Genomic DNA, 21,610 nt, shown 5'->3' on the forward strand with positions numbered 1-21,610 from the left:
TGCAGTGTTTTCTTTTTTTCCCCTCTATTCATGTGCATTTGCTGTGCGTTATAGGCTATTTAAGTAGTGCTCTACTATTGCTCTCTCTGTCCTCTGTTTCTCCCAGGCGCGCAACGCTGCGCATCTCGGGTATGGCTATAGGCCTACTAGACAGGTCCGACCGCGGAAGGGCTCGCCTCACCTTTTAAAGTCCACCAAGAGAGGGGGGAGTAGGTGGGGAACCCAAAGCCTACAGGAGTGCTCTCTGCGAAAGCGTCAGTGGGATTGCTCCACACACACACACACACACACACACACACACACACAGCAAATAGGCCTAGTCTAGTTCGCATTTTTGTTGAAGATTTTGTAACGTGTTTATCAAAACTGAGGATTTGATTTCTTATGTGGATACTTTTTTCGTTTGGTTTAATTATGGACAGTGCAAAGAACTGGTTTTTGGTGACAATCGGCAATTTCTTTGAAGGAATAGGCCTAATTTCTTTAAAATAGGCGCTCTCTGTCCCTCTCAGGCAGTAGGCTAGCCTATGTGTATAGGTCAAGTGTACTTCTAGAACGTTCTAATCCAATTAAAATCCGCAACAATGTTGCAAAACGCATGCAGTGAGTTCGTCCTCCACTACACTTCTACTTTCACAAGGCCTATGGGCAACTAGATTGCGTAGGCAACAGAATAATGAGATGTAGCCTACTGTAATGTCATGTGGGGAAAAAAAAAAAGCGGAATGTATTGTCGCCTATTTTTAAATAGCATGATCAATAACATCTTATTGTGAATAAAAGCAACCTTTACATTAAGTTTCACAGCTGGTGTCTGTTTGTCTTGCTCCACCTCATTTCCCTAGCCCATATAGGCTACTTTTAGGAAAGACGGGTAATGCCAATTCCAATCCATTCGTTGCAATTGCCCTGTGTGATATGTTGTGTGTTTTTCACCACAGAACCCATAATCCATCACTTCATTACAGCAACTGTTAGCCATACTATAAAATCCACATCAAAGTGCCATTATTAGCAGTCATGGCGTACCTGCAGATTGCAAACAGCAGAGCTGGCAAGTGTCTGATATATGATAAATACCGTTATGTCCGAAACAAAGTTCGGAACGATTGCATATATTGGCGCTGTGCCGAGAAAGGGTGCTCCGTTTTTATAAAAACGAACTACGTCAATGTCGAGGACAACGGGGCCCCTAATATCCAAATATTATCTGGGCCACGGGAACATGGGCATGGTGACCAGGGATCCCTCGTGGCCACTAATGCCCTGGTGGAGGAGCTGATCGGGACGGTGGCGGCGGAACCGTCCAGACCGTCTAAAAGGGTGTATGATGAAGTGAGTTCATATTTTATTATGAATTAGCTAGTCTACACGAAACAGGGTTTGCATTATTACATGTGTGTTCGTCCTTGTCTTCTGTCAAGGTTTTATAAGAAATCTGATGGTTTGCATAGGTCCCTGTTCACTGACAGTGTGCTAGGTGCTTAGTAATGCTATGCCACCCACGTTGTCTGCATCCACAGTAGCGGTCGAATTAAGATGGCTTGGGGCCCTATGCTGCAAGTTACTTTGAGCCCCCCCTGGAAGACATATCTCGTGACAAATTTACATAGCTAACGGATAACATGTAATTTATAACATGTCTAGGCCTACCTGCTGTACTCAACATGACATGAATTATTTATTTCATTCATTTAACTTTTTCCCAATCAGGGGTCCTCTGACAGACAGTGCCCCCAGGGCTGCAATATCGACCCTGTGCATTAGCTGACACTGCACAGTGTAGCCTAGGAAAGTAGTTGGCTAGCATAGATAGCCTCATCATGTGGGACGCTGTAGGCTAGTCACTGAAGGCCCAATAATCACTGAAATAAAACAATTCACTAGCATGTCTTCTGACATGGCACAAGGTGTATTTTGCCTAATGCTTAGCTTAGACGTTTCCTCCCCTACCATTCCGATGTTGTGCCAAAAACAACATCGGTAGCCTGCCAACAGTTAATTGCAGTGATCGGCAGCATTTAAACACCACAGGAGGAACTTCTATTGAACTGTTAACAAAAACTATACTTTATACCAGGTGCTAGCCCGGGCTGACGATGTCACAGCGATGCCATCATATGAGGCAGTCCGCTCCCGCATGGAGCGAAAGAGAGCCAGCCTCATGCCGCCCATCCCGCACAGCCTGGAGGAGGTGAATGTGGAGGGGAGCTGGGCCGAAACGTGGAATGGAGACGATTTCTTATCCAAGCATGATGCCATAAACGGGTTTCTAATTTTTGCCACCGAATCTAATCTTCGGCACCTGGCAGAGTGTCGCGAGGTTAGAAAGCATTTACAACTACCTACTCCATAGTTCAATATCCCAATCAGTTCTTCTAATAGCCTATTGTCACTTTTCCGTGTAGATATACATGGACGGCACCTTCAAGACCTGCCCCAGACCCTTCAAACAGTTCGTGACTATACACGGGCTGTATATGGACAGGGCCATCCCGTTGGTGTTGGTTCTTATGTCAGGGAAGACCGAGGCGCAGTACAGGGCCGTACTGCGCCATGTCAAAAGGCGCATTCTGCGCATCACGGGGCAACAGTAAGTGTGTGTGTGTGTGTGTGTGTGTTACATTAGGCTATAAGTCCAACCTTTCGGGACGCCCCATTCTGCAGTCGCTGCATGCCTTTCACAACTTGCAACATTGTTGCTTACTTTAATTGGATTAGAACATTGCTGAAGTGCACTTGACCTACATTCTATGTCAACACCGTTTTCAGCTGATGTGTAGGCTACTCGTCTGTGTGCGTGTGTGTGTGTTGTCAGAAAATGGCATGGTCGGTAGGGATTTCCTTTTTTGTTCTTCCGATTTTTTTCAAATTGAATGACAAATGTGACAGGCATAGCCTGCACCGAAGCTAAAATAATCACACATAGTATAGTCTGATTTGGATATGACATATTATTCAGTGATCAGGCGAGGAAGCCAACAGAAGAATTCATGGGTTACTGATGTGAATGTCAATGTCTGAAAAGATAGGGCGTAGGTCATCACGCGTAGGTAGACAAGTTTATTTTCTGTCTAAACATTGTCTAAATTTAGACAGTACAAATGGGCGGTGCTAGCTACTTTTTCAGAGCTAATCTGCAGCCCTGCTTAACCGAGGGAAACACTTCTGACGGCGGCGCAGAGTCAGAATTATGTGGGAAAACGATGAATTTGTCACTGAAAATGCACGTTTTAAAAAGTCGCCAGATGCACCAAAAAGGCGCTAAAGGCGCTAGATTAGGTTTTTTTGTTGCCAGTGCCCGGGATTCACTGCGGTCGGTGCGGCCAGCCTGCTAGTGCTCATTTAAATTGGTCATACCGGTATGCATATCCCAAGGAGCCGTCGTGGTAGCTTTTGTGATACGCACCTCTCATGCCCCCTGTATCTGCTTGTAGGGTAGACCGAGTGAAGTTAAGTGCAGGGTAGGCCTACAGTTGAGGTAAATCAAACATACCTGTGTAACAACAAGACTCTAATCTAATTCCAAAGTGTAGGCATAACATAAATGACAGTCCCAAAACAATTGACCATATCGAAGATTGTGTAATCTCGGTTTATGTTGACATTCGGTTCCTGCCATATCTTTGTCCCATATCGCTTGCCGTAGCCTCATACAAGCAGATTACATGTGCATGAGAATTCCTGTGCGTATCACAAAAGCTGCCACACCGTAGTGCATCATGTGTCACGTCTGTCTCTACCTGCCACTGAAAATGCATTGTGTGGTGTTGTGGGGAGGGAGACTGATTTGCCTCTCACAGGACAAGCGAAATAGTCGCTAGATTCGGCCAGATTGAGCCTGAAAAGTCGCTAAAGCCGGGCATACACTGTGCGATATTTTCACTCGTGGGTCTTAAGCTGCTGCTCACACTGCACGATGGAATTTCACTGTTTAAAAGTTCACCGCTCACGACTCACGTCCTCACACTACACGAGCCGACAGTCGGATGCGAGCGAAATGCTTCCACCGTACGACGCGACAGGCATGTTTCCCCGGTCTGCAGAGGAGGGAACATGCGCACCTGAGGTGGAGATGAGGTCGCGCTCAACAGCGAATCGCACGGCCCTATTCATTTGTGCATGTGAAGTGTCAAATCAGGTCGTAGCACTGCTTTAATTGTGCGATTTACGCACGAGCCACGACCAGAATTTCAAACTGTTTTGATTTTCTTGCGACCCTGCGATTGCACGATCGTGAGGTGAAATCGCTTGTCGTTACCCCATGTAAACTGCACGATGCGAGACTCACGATTGACCTGCGATTGAGCAAGAAGTCGGCCCGACTCTCAAAAAGTCGTGCGAGTGCCAAATCAGGTCAAAATCGGGGCAAAAGTCGCACAGTGTAAGCCCAGCTTAAGTCGCTAGATTATTTTTTCTTGTCGCCAGAGGTGGCCAAAAGTCGCTAAATTGGCAACACTGTGCTGGGGTGGTTGCAGAAGTTTCGCCACGAATTCGTTTTATTCGCTTTGGACGCTGCACTGACATGTTTGATTCAGCTAATCACAAAACGGCTGTGTCTTGACAGCCTGGGACATTCCTCGATATAAACGTTCCAATTGGTTTGCGCCGAACGGCACCATAGCGAATTCGCTTAAGATTAGCCTGAGTTAAATCGTCAAAATTTGCCCTGGTCACTCAAGAAGCTCTATTCGCCTTCCCTCCATAGAGAAACATTAATTTCCGCCGTGCAGGTCGCTTAGTTCGCCTTCGATGTACACGGGGCTGCAGATTAGCTCTGATCACCAAACAGAAGCTAGCATGGCGCCGCATTGTTTGGCTGCCTCTCTGGTAACTCCGTCAAAACCGTGCAATTTTTTCATCTTTTAAATCTATTTAGTCCATATGAAGTCAACATTTCGGACAGATATGATGATGTGTTTATAGAAAGCACTTTTTAGTGCTATTTATTGCCGTCTGCATTTTTGTTTTTATTTCTTAATCCAAATCGATGTTGTCGGATCACCGCAGCGCAACGGAACTCCATGGAGATCAGAATGCGCATAGCCTACCAACCGGCCTGGCAGAGAAACATTGTCATCCCGACAAGCCTTGCACTACTGACTACAAGAGGTCACGGACACCAGATGAGTGGGGACCATCACAGTGTTGCCTATAGCGTGGGGTGAGAGCATGCAGTTTTGCCACCCGCGATGTGTAGTCTCATCTCATCTAGCACCGTATCCACCCGGAGCCTCGGACACCGCACAGCTGTCTGCTTTGTAAAGCGGCGCGTCCAACTCTCGCCTCGATCGACACATCTATGAACAATCTGACCTCTATGGACATTTTCTATACTGCTGCTTATTTATTTAATGTGTCTATTTATGTTGACATTTTAGTGTAATGATTTCTGCACGGTGTGGAGTTTTACCAGAACCGTCATTTCACTACAAGCGGTAACCTTGGTTATGGCTTTGTATGTAACAAATAAACTACTCTACTCTACACTGTGAACAAATAGCCTGGGTACTCCCATACTGCCTTTAGTTCTACACAATCGTTTCGATCTCACTTGTGATTAGGTCTGGTGTTAACCAGGCAAGTGGGCACGTTTTCTAGGGATCAGCGTGACGTCATGACGTCTTTAAGCGATTTTTCAGCGAGCCAATAGCGACTTTGGCAGAATTTTTTTAAAAAAAATTTTGTAACACTAATTGGGCTTGGAGGGCCCATGTTAAATAAACAGTGCAGATGGAGAAAGTGGAATGGCACCATCCTGAATATACCTGTAAATGCCACTGTTAGAAAATGGAGTGATGGGTGTCAAAGTCTTCTGGGGATGCATGCACTATGGAGATGTGACACTGCTTCCTATCCTTGTGGAAAGAGCAAGACAGCAGCACTCCAGGCAATCTTGTCCTGGTGTTGGGGGGTGGGGTCAATTACCTGCAATGAGATGAGACCAATTTAGCCAAACCAAGTGGGATCACCTGTGCATGTCAAGTCCTGAAATGTGTGTCTCTCTCTTGCTATCATTTGACTCTGAAGAAGGTGTAGCAACACCGAAACGTTGGTCGGGTGTAAAGTCTTGAAAACTAAGCTGCAGTGTGCTCCAGCTTCTCCTTTCCAGCTATGCCAGTGACTTACTGGCAGTGTTGCCAGATGAGGCTGATGATTTCCAGCCCAAAAAATGCTCAAAACCCGCCTGGAAGCACTAAATCCCGCCCAATTCTATTGATGTCGATGGGAATTATTGTGCTAGGTGTCCTGTAAAATGCCATTTTTACCCGCAGACGGCCATCCCAAGCAGCCCAATTGGGTGGGAAACAGCCCAATCTGGCAACACTGCTTACTGGAGCCTCAATGCCAGTGATTTCAAAAGCACTGGGACACTGATCTGTGATAGGTCTGTTAGAGCATTAGGTCCAACCCCCTATGGACGGGGTTGAAAAGGTGGGAAAAAAGCTTGTAGTCTCAACAGAAATCCACCCACAGACATCATATATGAAGACTAGATGCGTCGTCCGCGTTCCCGTCATGCAAGTCAAACGTCCGCGCATGGCGGCCATGTTAAAGCAGCCTTCTGGCTCAACCAGTTGCAGTGAGTTTTGGGTGTTGTATACTCTTCAGATGGCCATAATTCCCTCAAATTTATATCGAATTTTGAAAGGGTTGTTTTTTTATTCAGTATAAAAAATTCCAAACGAACGTATATGTTGATACTGCATAGTGATGGTTATTCACAATATTATTATATTATATTACATTATATTATTATGTGCATAGGTCTAAAATCATGTATAATATAGTTCGGTAGGCTTATTCATGTAATTAAATAGATCCCATAAACAAATGCACAACGTAATCTTTTATATTTTCAGTAATATAACAAATAAACGTTCACTTGTAGTATAGCCTATGCTTTGGTTTCGACAGCTCCACCTTGTGTTCAAAATGAGTCATGACGCTAAAGCCATCCAGATAGAATGAACTTGTTGCGCTGTACATCTCTGTCGTCTTTAATTTGGTGCAATGAATATATCCATGACGTCAACGTAAAATGTGTATTTGCTGTAGGTCTATCTAAATGTTTGGACAATAGGCTAAGTGGGATGCATCTCTTGGGCGTTTTACCCCAGTCTACACTTAAGTTTTAAGGAGCCCTACCATTTATATACACGTGTCAATATTTCAGCGACGCAACAGTATACATTTTTAAGTATCTCGACGTTTCAATTCTTCAGTTTACTTCAGGTGTAACGGGGGTCTGTGGAGAGTTTAGGCTGCTCTAATATGGCCGACCTGTGCGGACGTGCTTGAAATACGCGATGACGTATCTAGTCTTCATATATGATGTCTGTGAATCCACCTCTCTTACACTTCCTATGTCAATGATGCAAAATGACCATTTTTACATCATTGACATAGGAAGTGTTAAGAGAGGTGGATTTCTCCAATCTCAGGGGGAATTGAGAGATTTTTGAAAGACCATTCAAAAGTATGACTGGGTGTCTATCAATGGAAAGCCTAATGCAAAATGGGTGGAGTGTCCCTTTAAGAAGCCCCGTACAGGGGTGAGTACAGAGGGGGGGAGGCCACTGCCGCTTCTTGGAAGTGGTATTCCCTAATGGTTGAGGCCTTACGCCTAGTACCCACTGGGGAAGCTGCCAGGCGGGATCCGCGACGCGCAATATCGCGCTGGTGGGTGGTGTGGTCACGGATACTCCCATTAGATTCTCCCCGGGGCTAACTACGCTGCTCACCCGGCTTTCGAGCCTCGCGGCGCGGCCTATGTCTCGCAGCTGACACCGGGTAGACCGAGCGAGATAACAAACGCCGAACGGTCGTATGCACACATTACTCACCCAATATCACAACACAGTGTGTACATGGCTTAAATGTGATTGTGTTTTGGTCCTAGATAACATTTAAGCCCCGTTATATCATTAAAGAAGTACAGAAGTAGTCTAATATAAGCTTGAAGCTGCCTGGTTCTGGTAAAATGCTAACGTTAGCTTACCCGGTTAGATCAAAACATTGAGTGATCAAATGGCAATGTGGGGTAACCTATTTGTGTTACCGGTACATAAGTTCGTGGTGCATTTTTAGATCAATCCGTGGTAGTCGTGACATTTATAAGCATTTAGGGTCTTTATATTAAGCAAAAACGTGATGTTGGAAATCACAGAAATCGCCGCCATGTTTTTCAAAAAAATTTATAACTCCTGCCCTTGCTACCCATACGCCCATCTGATTGGTTATTGGACCATTAAATTTGCATGATATAGAGAACTCGTCTATATCAAATCGCGTCCCGCTGCGGTTCACGTCCGCGCTGTCAAGCGCGATATCGCCCCCATTCAAAGTCAATGAGAGCGGAGCGGAATTACTCTGTGTGGGCACGGGCCGTTAGGCAATAGGCGATCAATAACGCCCCCATCCGGACGAACCGACCCCTCCAACCTACGCAGTTCCCCCCCAGGAATCTGACCACCCTAGGCAGTAGGTTTGCAACTTTCTTGTGACTTTATGCACAAGGCGATGGACCGTGGAGCGGGGCATGTCGAAAGCCCGTGCTACAACACGGTAAGAAGTAGCACTGGCCAGCCAGAACAGGAAGACCAGGGTCTCTATTTCTGGTCTCCACCCGTGATCATACCGCCTCCCCAGGATGTCCAGAAGGGCGTTGAACGTCTCCCTGGTCACGCGGTAGTCAATGCGCATGTCGCTGTGTCCATCAAAATAGATGGCCAGCACTGGTACAGTTCTGTTGATCACACAGCAGCGCTTGGGATGGGGAGGTTGCTGTAGAGGCTGTAGATGAAAAGGGAAACAGGGATAGCCTTTTGATTTTTACAACAATATTGATGTATATTTTCATTACTATCATGGTAAGGACTTATTTTAAAAAGCAATGTAGTGTAGAGCACAGGCGTGTCCGTGGGGTCTAAAAAAGTCTAAAATTACACATTTCCCATTTTAGGCCTAAAAAAGTCAAAAATTTAGGGATATTTTGCACTGTTGGTCTAAAATTGAGTTTGAGTAATTAAAGACCTAAGTTTCAATGCAAATTATTGACAAAAGGATTAACGTTCATTTGTTTTGTTTCGCTTTGTTTTTACATCCTTTTCCACGCCGCAGTTTTTTTTTCTGGTATTGTGGCAGTTATGGTCTGTGTAGTTCTACATGACATGTTGCTGTGTGCAACGTACAATAATAAAACTACAGATACGGAAATGTACTGTAGCTCCTCCTCTTCTTCCACCGCGCAGTCCTACTAGCCCACGTTAGTGGTATCTAGACACTGTTTATATATAGACATTGTTGTAAAAGCGATATTAATGGCGTTGCATTGGCCATACATTAGATAAATAGGCTACTTGACTATCTTAAACACCTGGAATAAGTTAACTTAGGGGTCTTACACACCAAGGCGGTAAAGCGTCGCGGAACGGACGCGTTTTTTACCGGCATCGGTGAAAATACATTGAAACCTATCTGTCCTTACACACCAACCGGCGGTAGTCGGGCGTCAGCGGCGCGGGAGCCGGCTCCGCGCCGCGCTGCATTTGGAAAATAGAACTCCAGCGAATTTTTCACGCCGGCAACCGGCGGTGTCCCATTCAAATGAATGGCAAAGTAGCACGCTATCTTTAGCTGTGGGGAGGGTTTTGAACAGGACTGGCCGCGCACGCCGACGCTGTCAGTGTGCAAGGCAGAGAAAAGCACGCCGGCCAAAACTAAGCAGAAAGACCGCGTCCGTCCTGCGACCGTTCCGTTCCGCCTTGGTATGTTTTGGCCCTAATGAGGGAAGTTAGTCACACCACCTCATTGAAAAAGAACGGTTTCTATTAGGAAGAAAATGTGTCGATTTAAAACTGAAGACAAATGTGACAGTGCAAGCCAAGGTCAGCACCAGTGTGAATCGTTTCAGGTAAGAAGTGTTTTTTAGTCCTTGCAGTGGTGATGGAATAGTCAGGTGTTGGTATAGCCGTGGCTTAGCAGTCTTGCATACCGTAGTTGTTAGCCTCAAAGTTGCCGAAGCTTGATTGTGTCTGTGTGAGCGAAAGAGAGTAGCGACGGTGTGTGTGTGGCTAATCTAAAATTACGAGCCAGTATTTTGTACTGGTTCCGTGGTGGCAATTTGCAAACTGGTGGTCATTTGGGCTGTTACGGTCATGTCAACGCACAAACGTTTCATGTGTGTTGTCACATACACTTCTCATTAGCTCTAGGTCCGTCAGTGTGAAACACCTCAGGAGTCAAATCCCATGAAACATATAATATTGTGCAATTAATTTAACAGAATGGATAAGATATCTGCTATGTCGATGGATGACTTAGTTGTTATAACCAAGTTTTGTGTTTTCTTTGCCTGCTGCTTCTGAATTGATCACCATGTAGCGTCACATTATAGTGCTGCTTGAAAATATGGTAAGCCTATTTCAAACGAGCGCTCAATTTTGAGTAGCCAGCTGCGTTTTACATCGACTCTCGCGCCGTGGCAGAGGCTCTCTCGCATCACGCTCTGTTGAGCTGTCCCGTATGGAAAGCCAAGAGTGTCAGATTTCGCATCAAATTAGCACGTTAAGACTGAAATTCGCCCGTTAAAAGCGCCCGTTTTGCCGAAAATTCGCCCCTTTTTTCTCTGTCTTTCACCAACAACGGCCGCTCTGTACGTGCGCCATGATGCGTTGGACGCCCGTAGTTTCATGTCAAAGCGTGCGTCGCTACCGAGACAACGGGCGTTGAAGACGTGCGTTTTCCTAATATGATAATAATGTCCATCCTTCTTTTCCGAGAGCCAATGCATTTGAAGTGGTTGCGGCCAATCGCTGATCAAGACAGCCAGACCAAGACAGTTCATCACAGATGAATAACAGGAAACAGGAAACTTTCTGATTAAAATGTTAGTGCAATCAACTTGCTTAGGTCAGAGCAGTTTCGAACGCCATAGCTCATGTTCTTTCTCTCTCTCTCTCTCTCTCTCTGCAAAGGTTTTGTAATGTTCACCATCTTGCTGTTTTGTGTAGGCCTACTTTTGTGGATTGCGAAATGACGTAACAATAGCGCCGAAAATGGCAACCTTTTTTTTCCGCTCCTCATCTTTCTGATATATTTTTAATAATATTACTATGTAGGCGGCCTATATACCTTTTTTTCTATGGCAAACAAGTGGCCTCATTCAGTATGACCGAGAGACACTACTGGAAATAAACTAAGTCTCACACTACCAGACTCCAAAGTAGTTTCTTCCACCAAGCAGTTAGATTACTGAATTCATGCTGAAGACAACAAGGTACTTTCTTTGCACCCCCCCCCTCTCTTTTTTTATTGTGAAATCTTTTTTGAGGACACAAAAAACACACAGATGTTTACTCTTTATAGGCTTCAAACCTACAATAAGAAGTAATAAACTAATCTTGAATCTTTTATTTTTCAACTCATCACATGTTCTGTCCTGTAGATGGCGCCACATAACGGGTAGGCTACTGGCAGAGCTGCAACAAGGCAACTCAACTGAAGGAAAAAGGCTTTCATACATGTGTCACACACATACAATATTTAATTCTTCTTGGGCTGGAAAAGGAGTGATTTGCAATATTATTGAATTTTGCCTGTATTTCACCAGGTTCTTGCTGAGATACTACATAGGCAAGGTGTATCTCTTTTTCAAGAGAGACCACGCCAAGATGACAGTACAGATTCTGTCATCTCGTTTATTTATGAGGAACCATTATGTATTTATTTCACACTACCCTTGATCACTAGTCAATACCTTAACATCTGTGCACTAGAACACAATCCAAATGTGCAAGAGTGTAATTACATTTTCATTGTGGAGTAGGAGACAAGGTATGGGTGCATCACCTTCCATTGGGGGTGTATCCAGAGAAGAGGTCTATTGTGTGACTAAGATGTCATATTTACTCGTAACGGCGGTTCCTCCATGGCTGTGGAAAGCATTATGAGCTTGGTAAAAGGTTAGTCATATGCAGGAAACATACTAGTCAGACACATTTTTGGATCACAAGTGGCCCCTTTATTGTCATTCTATTAGCACAATGACATGCCAAAGATTCACCACTAAGTGCACATATAAATAAACAGACACATAATGTACAATAAACCAATAGCCTGTTACTGCCCTACAAAGGCAAAGTGCAGTAACTTCATGTCTTTTCAAATATGAGTTAGGACTGAAAATGGTCTTCATTACTCCTCCCTTATCTTGTGACAAAGCTTTATGTTTCAAACACGCCCCGTTTACAGAAATGACTTTGTCACATTTGCAGTATCTACAATATCCAACCTAATACCAAGACTTTGAACGCAATGTTGGGGTAGTTACTCCACTTTGCCTTCGTAGGGCACAGATATCCACCACTACAGACAGCTGACACTACTCATAACAACGTTGGCAAAACCTTGTAAGTGCACTTCATGTCAACTGTGTAACAGGCCTGAAAATAAAGTGGGTAGCAGGATAGAAGTGACAGTGCAAATCACCCTTTCCATAAAGCAGCTAATTCCCATTGTGTTGGAATCTTAGAACACATCAAATCACCTTTCTGATCACTTGACATTAACAGTGGGTGCAAACACGACATTTTATAGTACTCTGACATATTTTAGTATTCATTATGACTGACTGAAATATTTAAGTGCTGGCCATGTCTGGCTGGTACCAGGCCTTTCAGACACCACACTGTGATCCATCAACGATACATGTAAACTGTAAAAGACTGTAAAAGGTTACAAAGTAATTTCTAAATCATTGGGGCAACTGCAAACAAGAGCCATTATGTACAATTGGAGAAAGCATGTTGTAGTGCTGAGCATCATGATGAACATAAGAGCGGTTGTCACACTAAAATTATCCCAAGAAGATGGTGTGGAACCAAGGGTTCAGAAAGGAACACAGAACAATGTCTTACCATATTAAGGTGTTAATTACTGAGCAAAATGGAAGCGTTCATGACTCAACCATAAGAGGCAAACGTTGCATGCATGTAACAGTTCCAAGGCCAAAGCCACCCATGACAAGGAGAGCATCAAGGCTTGTCTCACATTTGCTAAAAACATTTTGACAATGCATACAAAGCTTCTCAGAAAATATTCTGCAGACAGATGTAACAGAAGTTGAATATTTTGAAAGGAGAGCCTCCTGTAACATCTGGTATGAATTTTGATTAAAAAAAAAAAAAAAAAAGATTCACATGTCAAAAGTGAAACATCTTGGAGTTTCATGCTTTGGGGCTATTTTGCTGCCTCGGGACATACCAGCTTTGATTGAAGTAAGCATGAATTTGGCTCTTCACAAATCCTGAGGGATGATGTCCAGCCATCCATTTGTAACCATTCATTTGTGTTCATGCATGGGATCCATCCACTTCAGCTGATTTTAAAACAATTACGCACAGAAGAGATGGCCAAAATTCATCCACGCTGATGTGCAAGACTGCTTCTCAGTTCTTGTGAAACTTCAATAAAATTGTTGCTGCTGGGGGTGTGACAACAAGTGATAAGGTTCTGGAGGCAAATACTTTTTCACACAGGCTTGTTTAAAAGAAACCATCACTGAGAAACTTCCTTTTATGTTTGATTGGCCCATCCTTGTTTAATGTTTAACATGTGCAATTTATGGTGAATCTTTGACATCCTCTGAGTTATAATGAAAATGACTGCTTTCTATTCTGTAACAGGCTATCCAACTTGGGCCGGGTGTATTCCAGCATTACAGACAATGAATTGGATGACCTAGTCACAGAGCTGGTGGCAGGCAATGACAGGCTGGGTCCTGAGTCGGTAAGAGCATCATTGCATGCGAGAGGAGTCCGTGTGCAAAGAAGAAGGGTGCGGGAAAGCATGCTGCGCACAAACCCGGGGGGTGCTGCTCTGAGGTCGTTGCTGCAGAGACCGGAGAGACGCAGTTACAGTGTCCAAGGTCCCAAATCATTGTGGCACATTGATGGAAACCACAAACTAATAAGGTATGTGCTTTTTTTAAATGCAGTTATTCTCAGATATTTTGCACTTGCGACTTTCAATGTCATTGCTTACATTAACATTCACAATGTGTTTTTAGGTGGAGGATAGCAGAGGTGTGACCAAGTCACTAATGTGCAAGTCACAAGTAAGTCTCGAGTCTTTCCTCTCAAGTCCGAGTCTAGTCACAAGTCAAGACACATCTGACCAAGTCAAGTCCAAGTCCAAGTCATACCCTAGCCAAGTCAAGTCCAAGTCCAAGTCTCATTTTTTTTTCAAGTCCTTAACAAGTCACAAAGGAATTTTCTATTTGCAATCACAATTTCGATCATAAATTCATTAGTATAATAATGAGACCTGAGTAAAAAGATGACAATTACTAAAACAGTTGCTGAGAAATCAGTCTAAACCAAACTACTGCTTGTGCTGTGTGCATGTAAAATGACATTTAATTTCATATTTTTTTCACATAAAAATACATTTCATGTGAATTTGTACTTAAACAAAGGAGCAACCATATGCCAAATATTTACTGTCCAGTGGGCAAATAGTCCTGTTTGCAAGAATGTGTGCGTATGTGTGTGTGTGTGTCCGTTCCATCATCTGATGGCATAAACCTATTCCACTACTCCACCCTGGTCTTGGTGGTGGGCCGGTCATATCTAGTCAAGGTTGTAAGTTGTACAGACTCTAGCATCATAACGCTAAGGACAGGACTATGGTTAACTTTTTCACTAGGAGCACAGGCAGGGCCGCTGACAGCTTTGGCTGGAAGGTTTTGTCAAGACATTACACTACCGACCTGAAAACGCGGATTCACACTTTCAGCGTACTATGTTTGACTTACCCACAAAGGCCAAGGGTGAAAGTAGTAGCCTATTCATGTCTTACAGGTGCTACCCACCCTCCCCCCTCTCTTTACTGTAGTGTAACACTCGACTAATGTAAACATTTTAGTTTGGCTTTAAAAGACGCCATTTTCCCTAAGGTACCATATTAAGCTCACCATTCTCATCAAGATATGACATACAGCAGGGGTAATCAATTTCTTTTTTTTTTAATTGAGCCCAGTGTGTGTGTGTGTGCGTGCGTATGGGGGGTGGGGCTACACATGTGAGACAGGATGATCAGCAGGCAGCCCTGTCTCAGCTGGTCCATGATGTTCACTTCATCCCATTATCTGTGAACCAGAAGCTGAGCATTGACAGTGTCATAACTGTGAACCCACCAATGAGCACATGCATGGTGCAGCACTAGGCTATAGTCTGCTGTAGGCTACGTGCCAACAGTATTTAGCCTAGTAGACACTTGTCCATATGGGCTAAGAAATGAGGACAAAGTAGGCCTAGTTAGTTGGATTAAATTCCTGGTAAAGTAATGATGCATTTCCTGAATTTCCCCCTGGGGATCAATAAAGTTACTCTACTACTCTACTCTACTCTACTATTGTTGAAGCTGATATCGGCATTGTCGCTTTCCCCCTCACATTCTCGCCTACTACTCTACTCTACTCTACTATTGTTGAAGCTGATATCGGCATTGTCGCTTTCCCCCTCACATTCTCGCCGCAATGGCCCATCACCAACCATTTTTACTGCGTCACAGTCCAAGTTAACTAGAACTTCGTTTGCACAGTCATTAATCCACGTCTTGTTAATTATATTAGGCTACTAGACTATTCGCCAGCACGCTGTCAATTAAACACGGCGTTAGCGCTGCAGAATGTCAGTTACGGCAACCTACAGTGTAGGAAGAAGGAAGGTGTGTAATGCCCTATCCAACATTTCGCTCCCATTTTTCCCGAGCGAATATGCGCCTCGCGCCATGCTCTCGTCTCCCTGTTCTCCCCAATCGCCCTCTCCTCCCCCACAAAGGCACTTGTATGCTGTTCATGCCTCTTCAAAAAGATTAAGTTTACCGTCCAGGTCATAGATTGTAGCCAAACAAAGTTCTGCTTCTATGTTTCCTAATTTTTGTTAATTTGGAAAACAGGGTTACATCCCAGTTCTCCGGTGCTGGCGTCGTGTAGCTCTAACGTGTCATTTCCAAGCAGCGGTAATTGCGACTCCAAACTCCCCCAAAATACCAAACAAAGCATGTAGTTCGAACTGTGAGAAACATAAGATAAAGCGGTGTCGACACCACGAGATACAAGGTTCGCGCGCGCAAGGAGCGAGAGGGAACATGCTTTTTATCCACGGGAGCCGACCCATGCCCATGTCTTGCTCAGCAGAGCAGCAACCTCTACCTCGCATTACATTTAAACTTCACGATAGGCTTCATTAAAGATTGCGTTTGAAATTATGTGGCTGACATGATAGTGTGTCAAGGCTGAGTGTTAGGCCTAAAACTTTCAAGGAACAGGTATGGCATTATCTTACCATTTGACACATGGGACACTGCTACTCTGATTTCAGCTGGCTGAGGCGGTATTCCAGGAATCAAAGATAGCCCTGATGTCCTTAGAAATGTTTCGATTCAAGTCATCGAACAACAAGCAGTGAGGTTCGGGCGCATATCTTGTTTATAGCCCTCAAGCGCAAGCTTCGCGGGAAGCAGTGTTGCTTGCACTTAGTTTCTTCAAAGTTTTTCCAATAGCCATGAAGTATTCCTCATCTCGCGCCTTGACCAATTATTTGACAATTTTGGTCGTTTGTCTTGTCTCTTTGCAAGACTGTCATGAATAGGCTATAGGCTACATTATTTCCCTTTGGAACCATTCACCCAGCATCTAAAGAAGGCAACAGGTGGAGATCTTTTGATGGATGCAAGACCAAGTGTTCTCTGCTCGCCTATTTTCGATTGCATGCTGGAAGACTAAGACATGTATAAACGTGTCTTTTTGTATTGATTCTAATACTCAACCGATGGTGGCTGGTAAATGCAAAGAATGTTACCGAGAGGTTACTCTTTCTAGACTGAGAAGCGCGAGCTTATGCATTTTCAGCGCGTGGAGTTGTGGTCGTGAAATAGCCCTGGGATATCAAGCCATAGCCTACGGACACATCCTGGGTTGGGGGAAACTTAAAAGCAGGCCATATTCGTAAAGTTTACCTCGCCACATATCCATCATAACGTGGTTTTGTCCGCGATGGTGGAAATTATTCGCAAGGCTGCACTTCACATTGAAGTGACTGACTCGCAAGCATAGTGTGTGGGAGCGGAACATACTGTAACAGCCTTCCGGGGCTGAAGGCAAGCGCATTCATAAAGGACAGGGAAAGCAAAACGGATAGGCGTAGGCCTACTCTTTTATAAAACAACAATAGATTAAGTCCTGTGGTTCGGTTATGTCAGCAGTGTTTTTTTATTTTATTTCAACTGCTGGATAGGGTGCATCAGATGCCCCCTATGAAAAGATATTGCCTTGGCCCTATAGTAAAAATGTTCTACACCCAGTAAAAACACACTGTGTAAAATATTTTGAAATTTGGATGAAGTCTACCGGGGCCACCAGCCCCATGAAAATAGAAAATAATGGTGATAGTCAGAATCTTGGAATAGAAATGGACATTTTGCTGCATAAAGCTACCCAATAAAAACATATTGTCTCAGCTGTGTGATAAAAATGTTCTATGCACAGTAAAATCACTCTGTGTAAAATATGTTGAAATTTAGATGAATTCTACCGGGTCCACCAGACCCATGAAAATACAAAATAATGGTGATGGTGATGGGCAACCTCGATTCCAAAGCTGAAGTCCAGTGCCACATATTCCAAATGACATACCTAGTTTTATCTTTCCAGTTAGGGCAATTGGACAGGTAAAACCAGGTAATTTGAAATCTGTGGCACTGGATTGTAGCTTTTGAATCTAGGTTTGCCATTGTCTTAAAACAGAGGTGGACAAACCGCGTGACACATTTGCCCCAGCCAATATAATGAACCAGCTGAGCCTAATTACCACTTAAGCCAGGTTGATGAGGTAATTAGTGAAATCACCTGTATTGGGAGCACAAACAGAAGGAATATCTAAGCAGGTTGTGTATTCAGTCGATCCACTTACACAGACTTCAGTCTCAGGACAGACTGATGGTCAAACTGCTATATTTAGGCAAATTTGCTCTTTTGCAACACAATATCAATTCCTTGCTGCCTTGGACCACTAGTATCTACTAGTGCTAGTATCAAGCAAGATATTGCAAAGCTGCATGACTGTTATATTTGTGTGTTTCACCTGTGGGGCTACAATTCATGGAGGAACATCTGTACTAAAGCTGTGAATGTTCCTTGGAATGCCTAGGCTACAAGGCAGTCAATACAACTGTATTGAAGAGTGCCATTACTTCTTTATCCCATCGCCTGTGGTAGTATTTCACTTTACTCCATCAGATGAGTACCATAACTTACATGAGAGGCCCTTGGCAATGGACTCTGGACCTGGTGATACCCATGACATACCTAGAAGCCACTTGAAAGCGTGAAAGCGAAAGTGAAAGCCCATTGGGAAACTCCAACTCCCATTGTCATTGTGACACAGCACTCCACAGCACACAAGTGAACACTGCACACTGCACACAACGAAATTGCATTTATGCCTCACCCGTGCAAGGGGGCAGCCCTCAGTGGCGCCCCATGGGGAGCAGTGCGGTGGGACGGTACCATGCTCACGGTACCTCAGTCATGGAGGAGGATGGGGGAGAGCACTGGTTGATTACTCCCCCCACCAACCTGGCGGGTCGGGAGTCGAACCGGCAACCTCTGGGATGCAAGTCTGACGCCCTAACCGCTCACCCATGACTGCCCACTTAAGTACAGGTTTTGGGAAGCCACTCTTTCCAACATCACATACAGTTGTATTGTATGTACTCTATTGAACTACTGCAGGGATTTCTTGAAAAAACACAAGTCATTCCAAGGGGCATTCACAGCTTTAGTACAGATGTTCCACCAGGTATTAACAGCTACCTGTACAATCCTAGGCCCACAGGTGAAGCACACAAAAGTCATACAACTTCGCAATCTCTTGCTTAATACTGGCAGTGGGTCAGCTGGTTCATTATATTGGCTATATTTGGAATATGTGGCACTGGACTTTGGAATCCAGGTTGCCCATCACTATCACCATTGTTTTGTATTTTCATGGGCCTGGTGGACCCAGTAGAATTAATCTAAATTTCAACACATTTTCCACAGAGTGATTTTACTGTGCATAGAATTTTTTTATCACACAGCTAAGGCATTATGTTTTTATTGGGTAGCTTTATACAGCAAAATGTCCATTTCTATTCAGGGCTGGACTGGGCGATAAATAGGGCCCGGGCACTTTCGGATTTAAGGGGGCCCCCTCATTATTATTAGTGCCGGAGAACTGACTCACCGGTGGGCCCCGCACCCTCATGGGGAAATGCCCGCCATGCCAGATGGCCAGTCCAGCCCTGTTTCTATCCAAGATTTTGACTATCACCATTATTTTCTATTTTCATGGGGCTGGTGGCCCCGGTAGACTTCATCCAAATTTCAAAATATTTTACACAGTGTGTTTTTACTGGGTGTAGAACATTTCTACTATAGGGCCAAGGCAATATCTTTTCATAGGGGGCAACTGATGCACCCTACTGCTTAAATAGCCTAATGTTCAACAATCAATGTCCATCACCATTTAGCTAAAATATTTAGACAGCTTGGTTCTCACTGAATTTCTGTCGTAAGCGAGGGGCGAGAGAGCGAGAGCTTCACGTGTGTAGCACATCACAGCGCCCCACCACACACACTTCCTACAACATTGATAGAAAATATTTGTTGATCACAGTGCAAACTTCCATAGCCTACCCTATTAAAGGTGGGGTTGCAGGTTCGCCATTTTAAGAAAATGTACAATAATGACATTACGTTGGGGGTTCCGCAGGCTCATAGGAGTCTATGTAGAACCTTAGAATCCTGGGGGAGTGCCCCCAACGTGATGTCATACCTGCAACCCCACCTTTAAGAATGCAAAATGAGTTGGGGCTGAGAGGGAGATAAATTAACTTCCGCGATGGTTTAAAATGTAGGCTATGTTTGTTCTGGAGACTCGCAAATGGTGTTTCACTGTTGCCGCTGGTCGCCGCGTTCAGGCCAGCCGCATCTGGCCGCCAATGGCATAGCACCGCTTAGGACAATGACGTGATTCAAACAAAGAATGTGGGCGGGCTGTTGCATTCTGAAAACAAGGGTTGGACTTGGACTTTTTTTTAGACCCAACATGGCAAGTCACGCCAAGTCATTGAAAGTTACAACTGTCAAGTCCAAGTCGAGTCCCGAGTCAAAGGCGTGCAAGTCGAGTCGAGTCGCAAGTCCTTTCTGATCTTGAAATTTCAAGTCGCAAGTCTTCACACCGCTGACTCGAGTCAGACTCGAGTCCAAGTCACTGGACTCGAGTCCACATGTCTGGAGGATAGTCATCCATGGTGGGATTGATGGCTACAGTCGCCTGGTCGTGTTCCTCAGAGCCTCCTCCAACAACCGCAGCACTACAGTGTTGGAGAGCTTTATCAATGCTGTGGCTCGCTATGGTGTGCCCTCCCGGGTCAGGACCGACCGAGGAGGAGAAAACGTTGCAGTGTGGGACGTTATGAACGTCTTCAGAGGTTTCCATCGAGGCAGTGCCATTCAGGGGAGGAGTGTGCATAATCAGCGCATAGAGAGGCTCTGGGGGGACCTCTGGCGTGGATTGGTCAATGTGTACCACGAACTGTTCACCTTTTTGGAGAGCGAGGGAATAGTCGACCCTGATAATGACATGCACCTCTGGGCTCTCCATTATATCTATCTCCCGAGGCTCAACCAAGATTTGGCAGATTTTTGCAGTCAGTGGAACAACCATGGGCTGAGGACGGAAGGTCACAGGACCCCACTGCAGATTTTTGTCCAAGGGTGTCTTCAGCAGCAGGGAAGGGGTTCGACTGCCATGCAGGAAATTTTTGCTGTCCCTCCTGTGGGTGATGTACAACCTCCACCTCCTCAAGCTGCTGCTCCAGATCCTGTTGCCCCTGCTGCCCAGGAAGAGGCGGCATTGTTGGACTGGCCAGAGAGAGTTACTGTGCCTTCCATAGACTTCATTATGGAAGAGGCAGTGGTGCAACAAATACAGGCACAGTTTGACCCTTTAGGTGGACCCAGGGGACAGCATGGATTACAAATCCTACGTGACCTGATTGTCTTTTTAGACTCCTTGCCATAGGTATTCTACCGGGTTATGTTGACTCAAGGGCAACTAGTGACCCTCACGAGCCCTGACACCTACTCGTAGAGGAAAGACTGTAGTGCGACTAGTGACCCTCACGAGCCCAGCTCTGAGAAAGGACTCATCCCCATTGTAAATAGTTCTTGACATAGGCCTACATCGTCAGGAGTGCAGCGAGTCAGTGCTCTTTCCTATGTTATGCTATGACCACATCTAAGGAATTTGTGTTTTGTTGTTGTTGTTGGTCCCCCGCTTGTAATAACATTTTTTTTAAAAGTCATGCTGGCACTTTATAATGATACAGCTTTAAGTGGGATGGTGGGCCAGTTTTGTCTGTCTCGTTAAGTCGTTGTGTGTGCACTTAGTGGTGAATCTTTGGCATGTCATTGTGCCAAAAAGAATGACAATAAAGGGGCCACTTGTGTTCCAAACATGTGTCTGACTAGTTTTCTGAATGTTTCCTGCATATGACT

General features: G+C 44.7%; 1 protein-coding gene across 1 annotated transcript; it reads left to right on the forward strand.

Annotated features, from left to right (window-relative positions):
- Positions 1–8,523: 8,523 nt before the first annotated feature.
- Positions 8,524–21,134, forward strand: LOC134457489 (uncharacterized). The gene is made up of 3 exons (XM_063209497.1): positions 8,524–8,741; positions 13,689–13,980; positions 20,319–21,134. The coding sequence occupies exons 1-3, from the start codon at positions 8,524–8,526 to the stop codon at positions 21,132–21,134; spliced, it is 1,326 nt and encodes a 441-aa protein (XP_063065567.1).
- Positions 21,135–21,610: the final 476 nt, after the last annotated feature.

The sequence above is a fragment of the Engraulis encrasicolus genome, chromosome 10, assembly GCF_034702125.1.
Source record: "Engraulis encrasicolus isolate BLACKSEA-1 chromosome 10, IST_EnEncr_1.0, whole genome shotgun sequence".
NCBI classification, from domain to species: domain Eukaryota; kingdom Metazoa; phylum Chordata; class Actinopteri; order Clupeiformes; family Engraulidae; genus Engraulis; species Engraulis encrasicolus.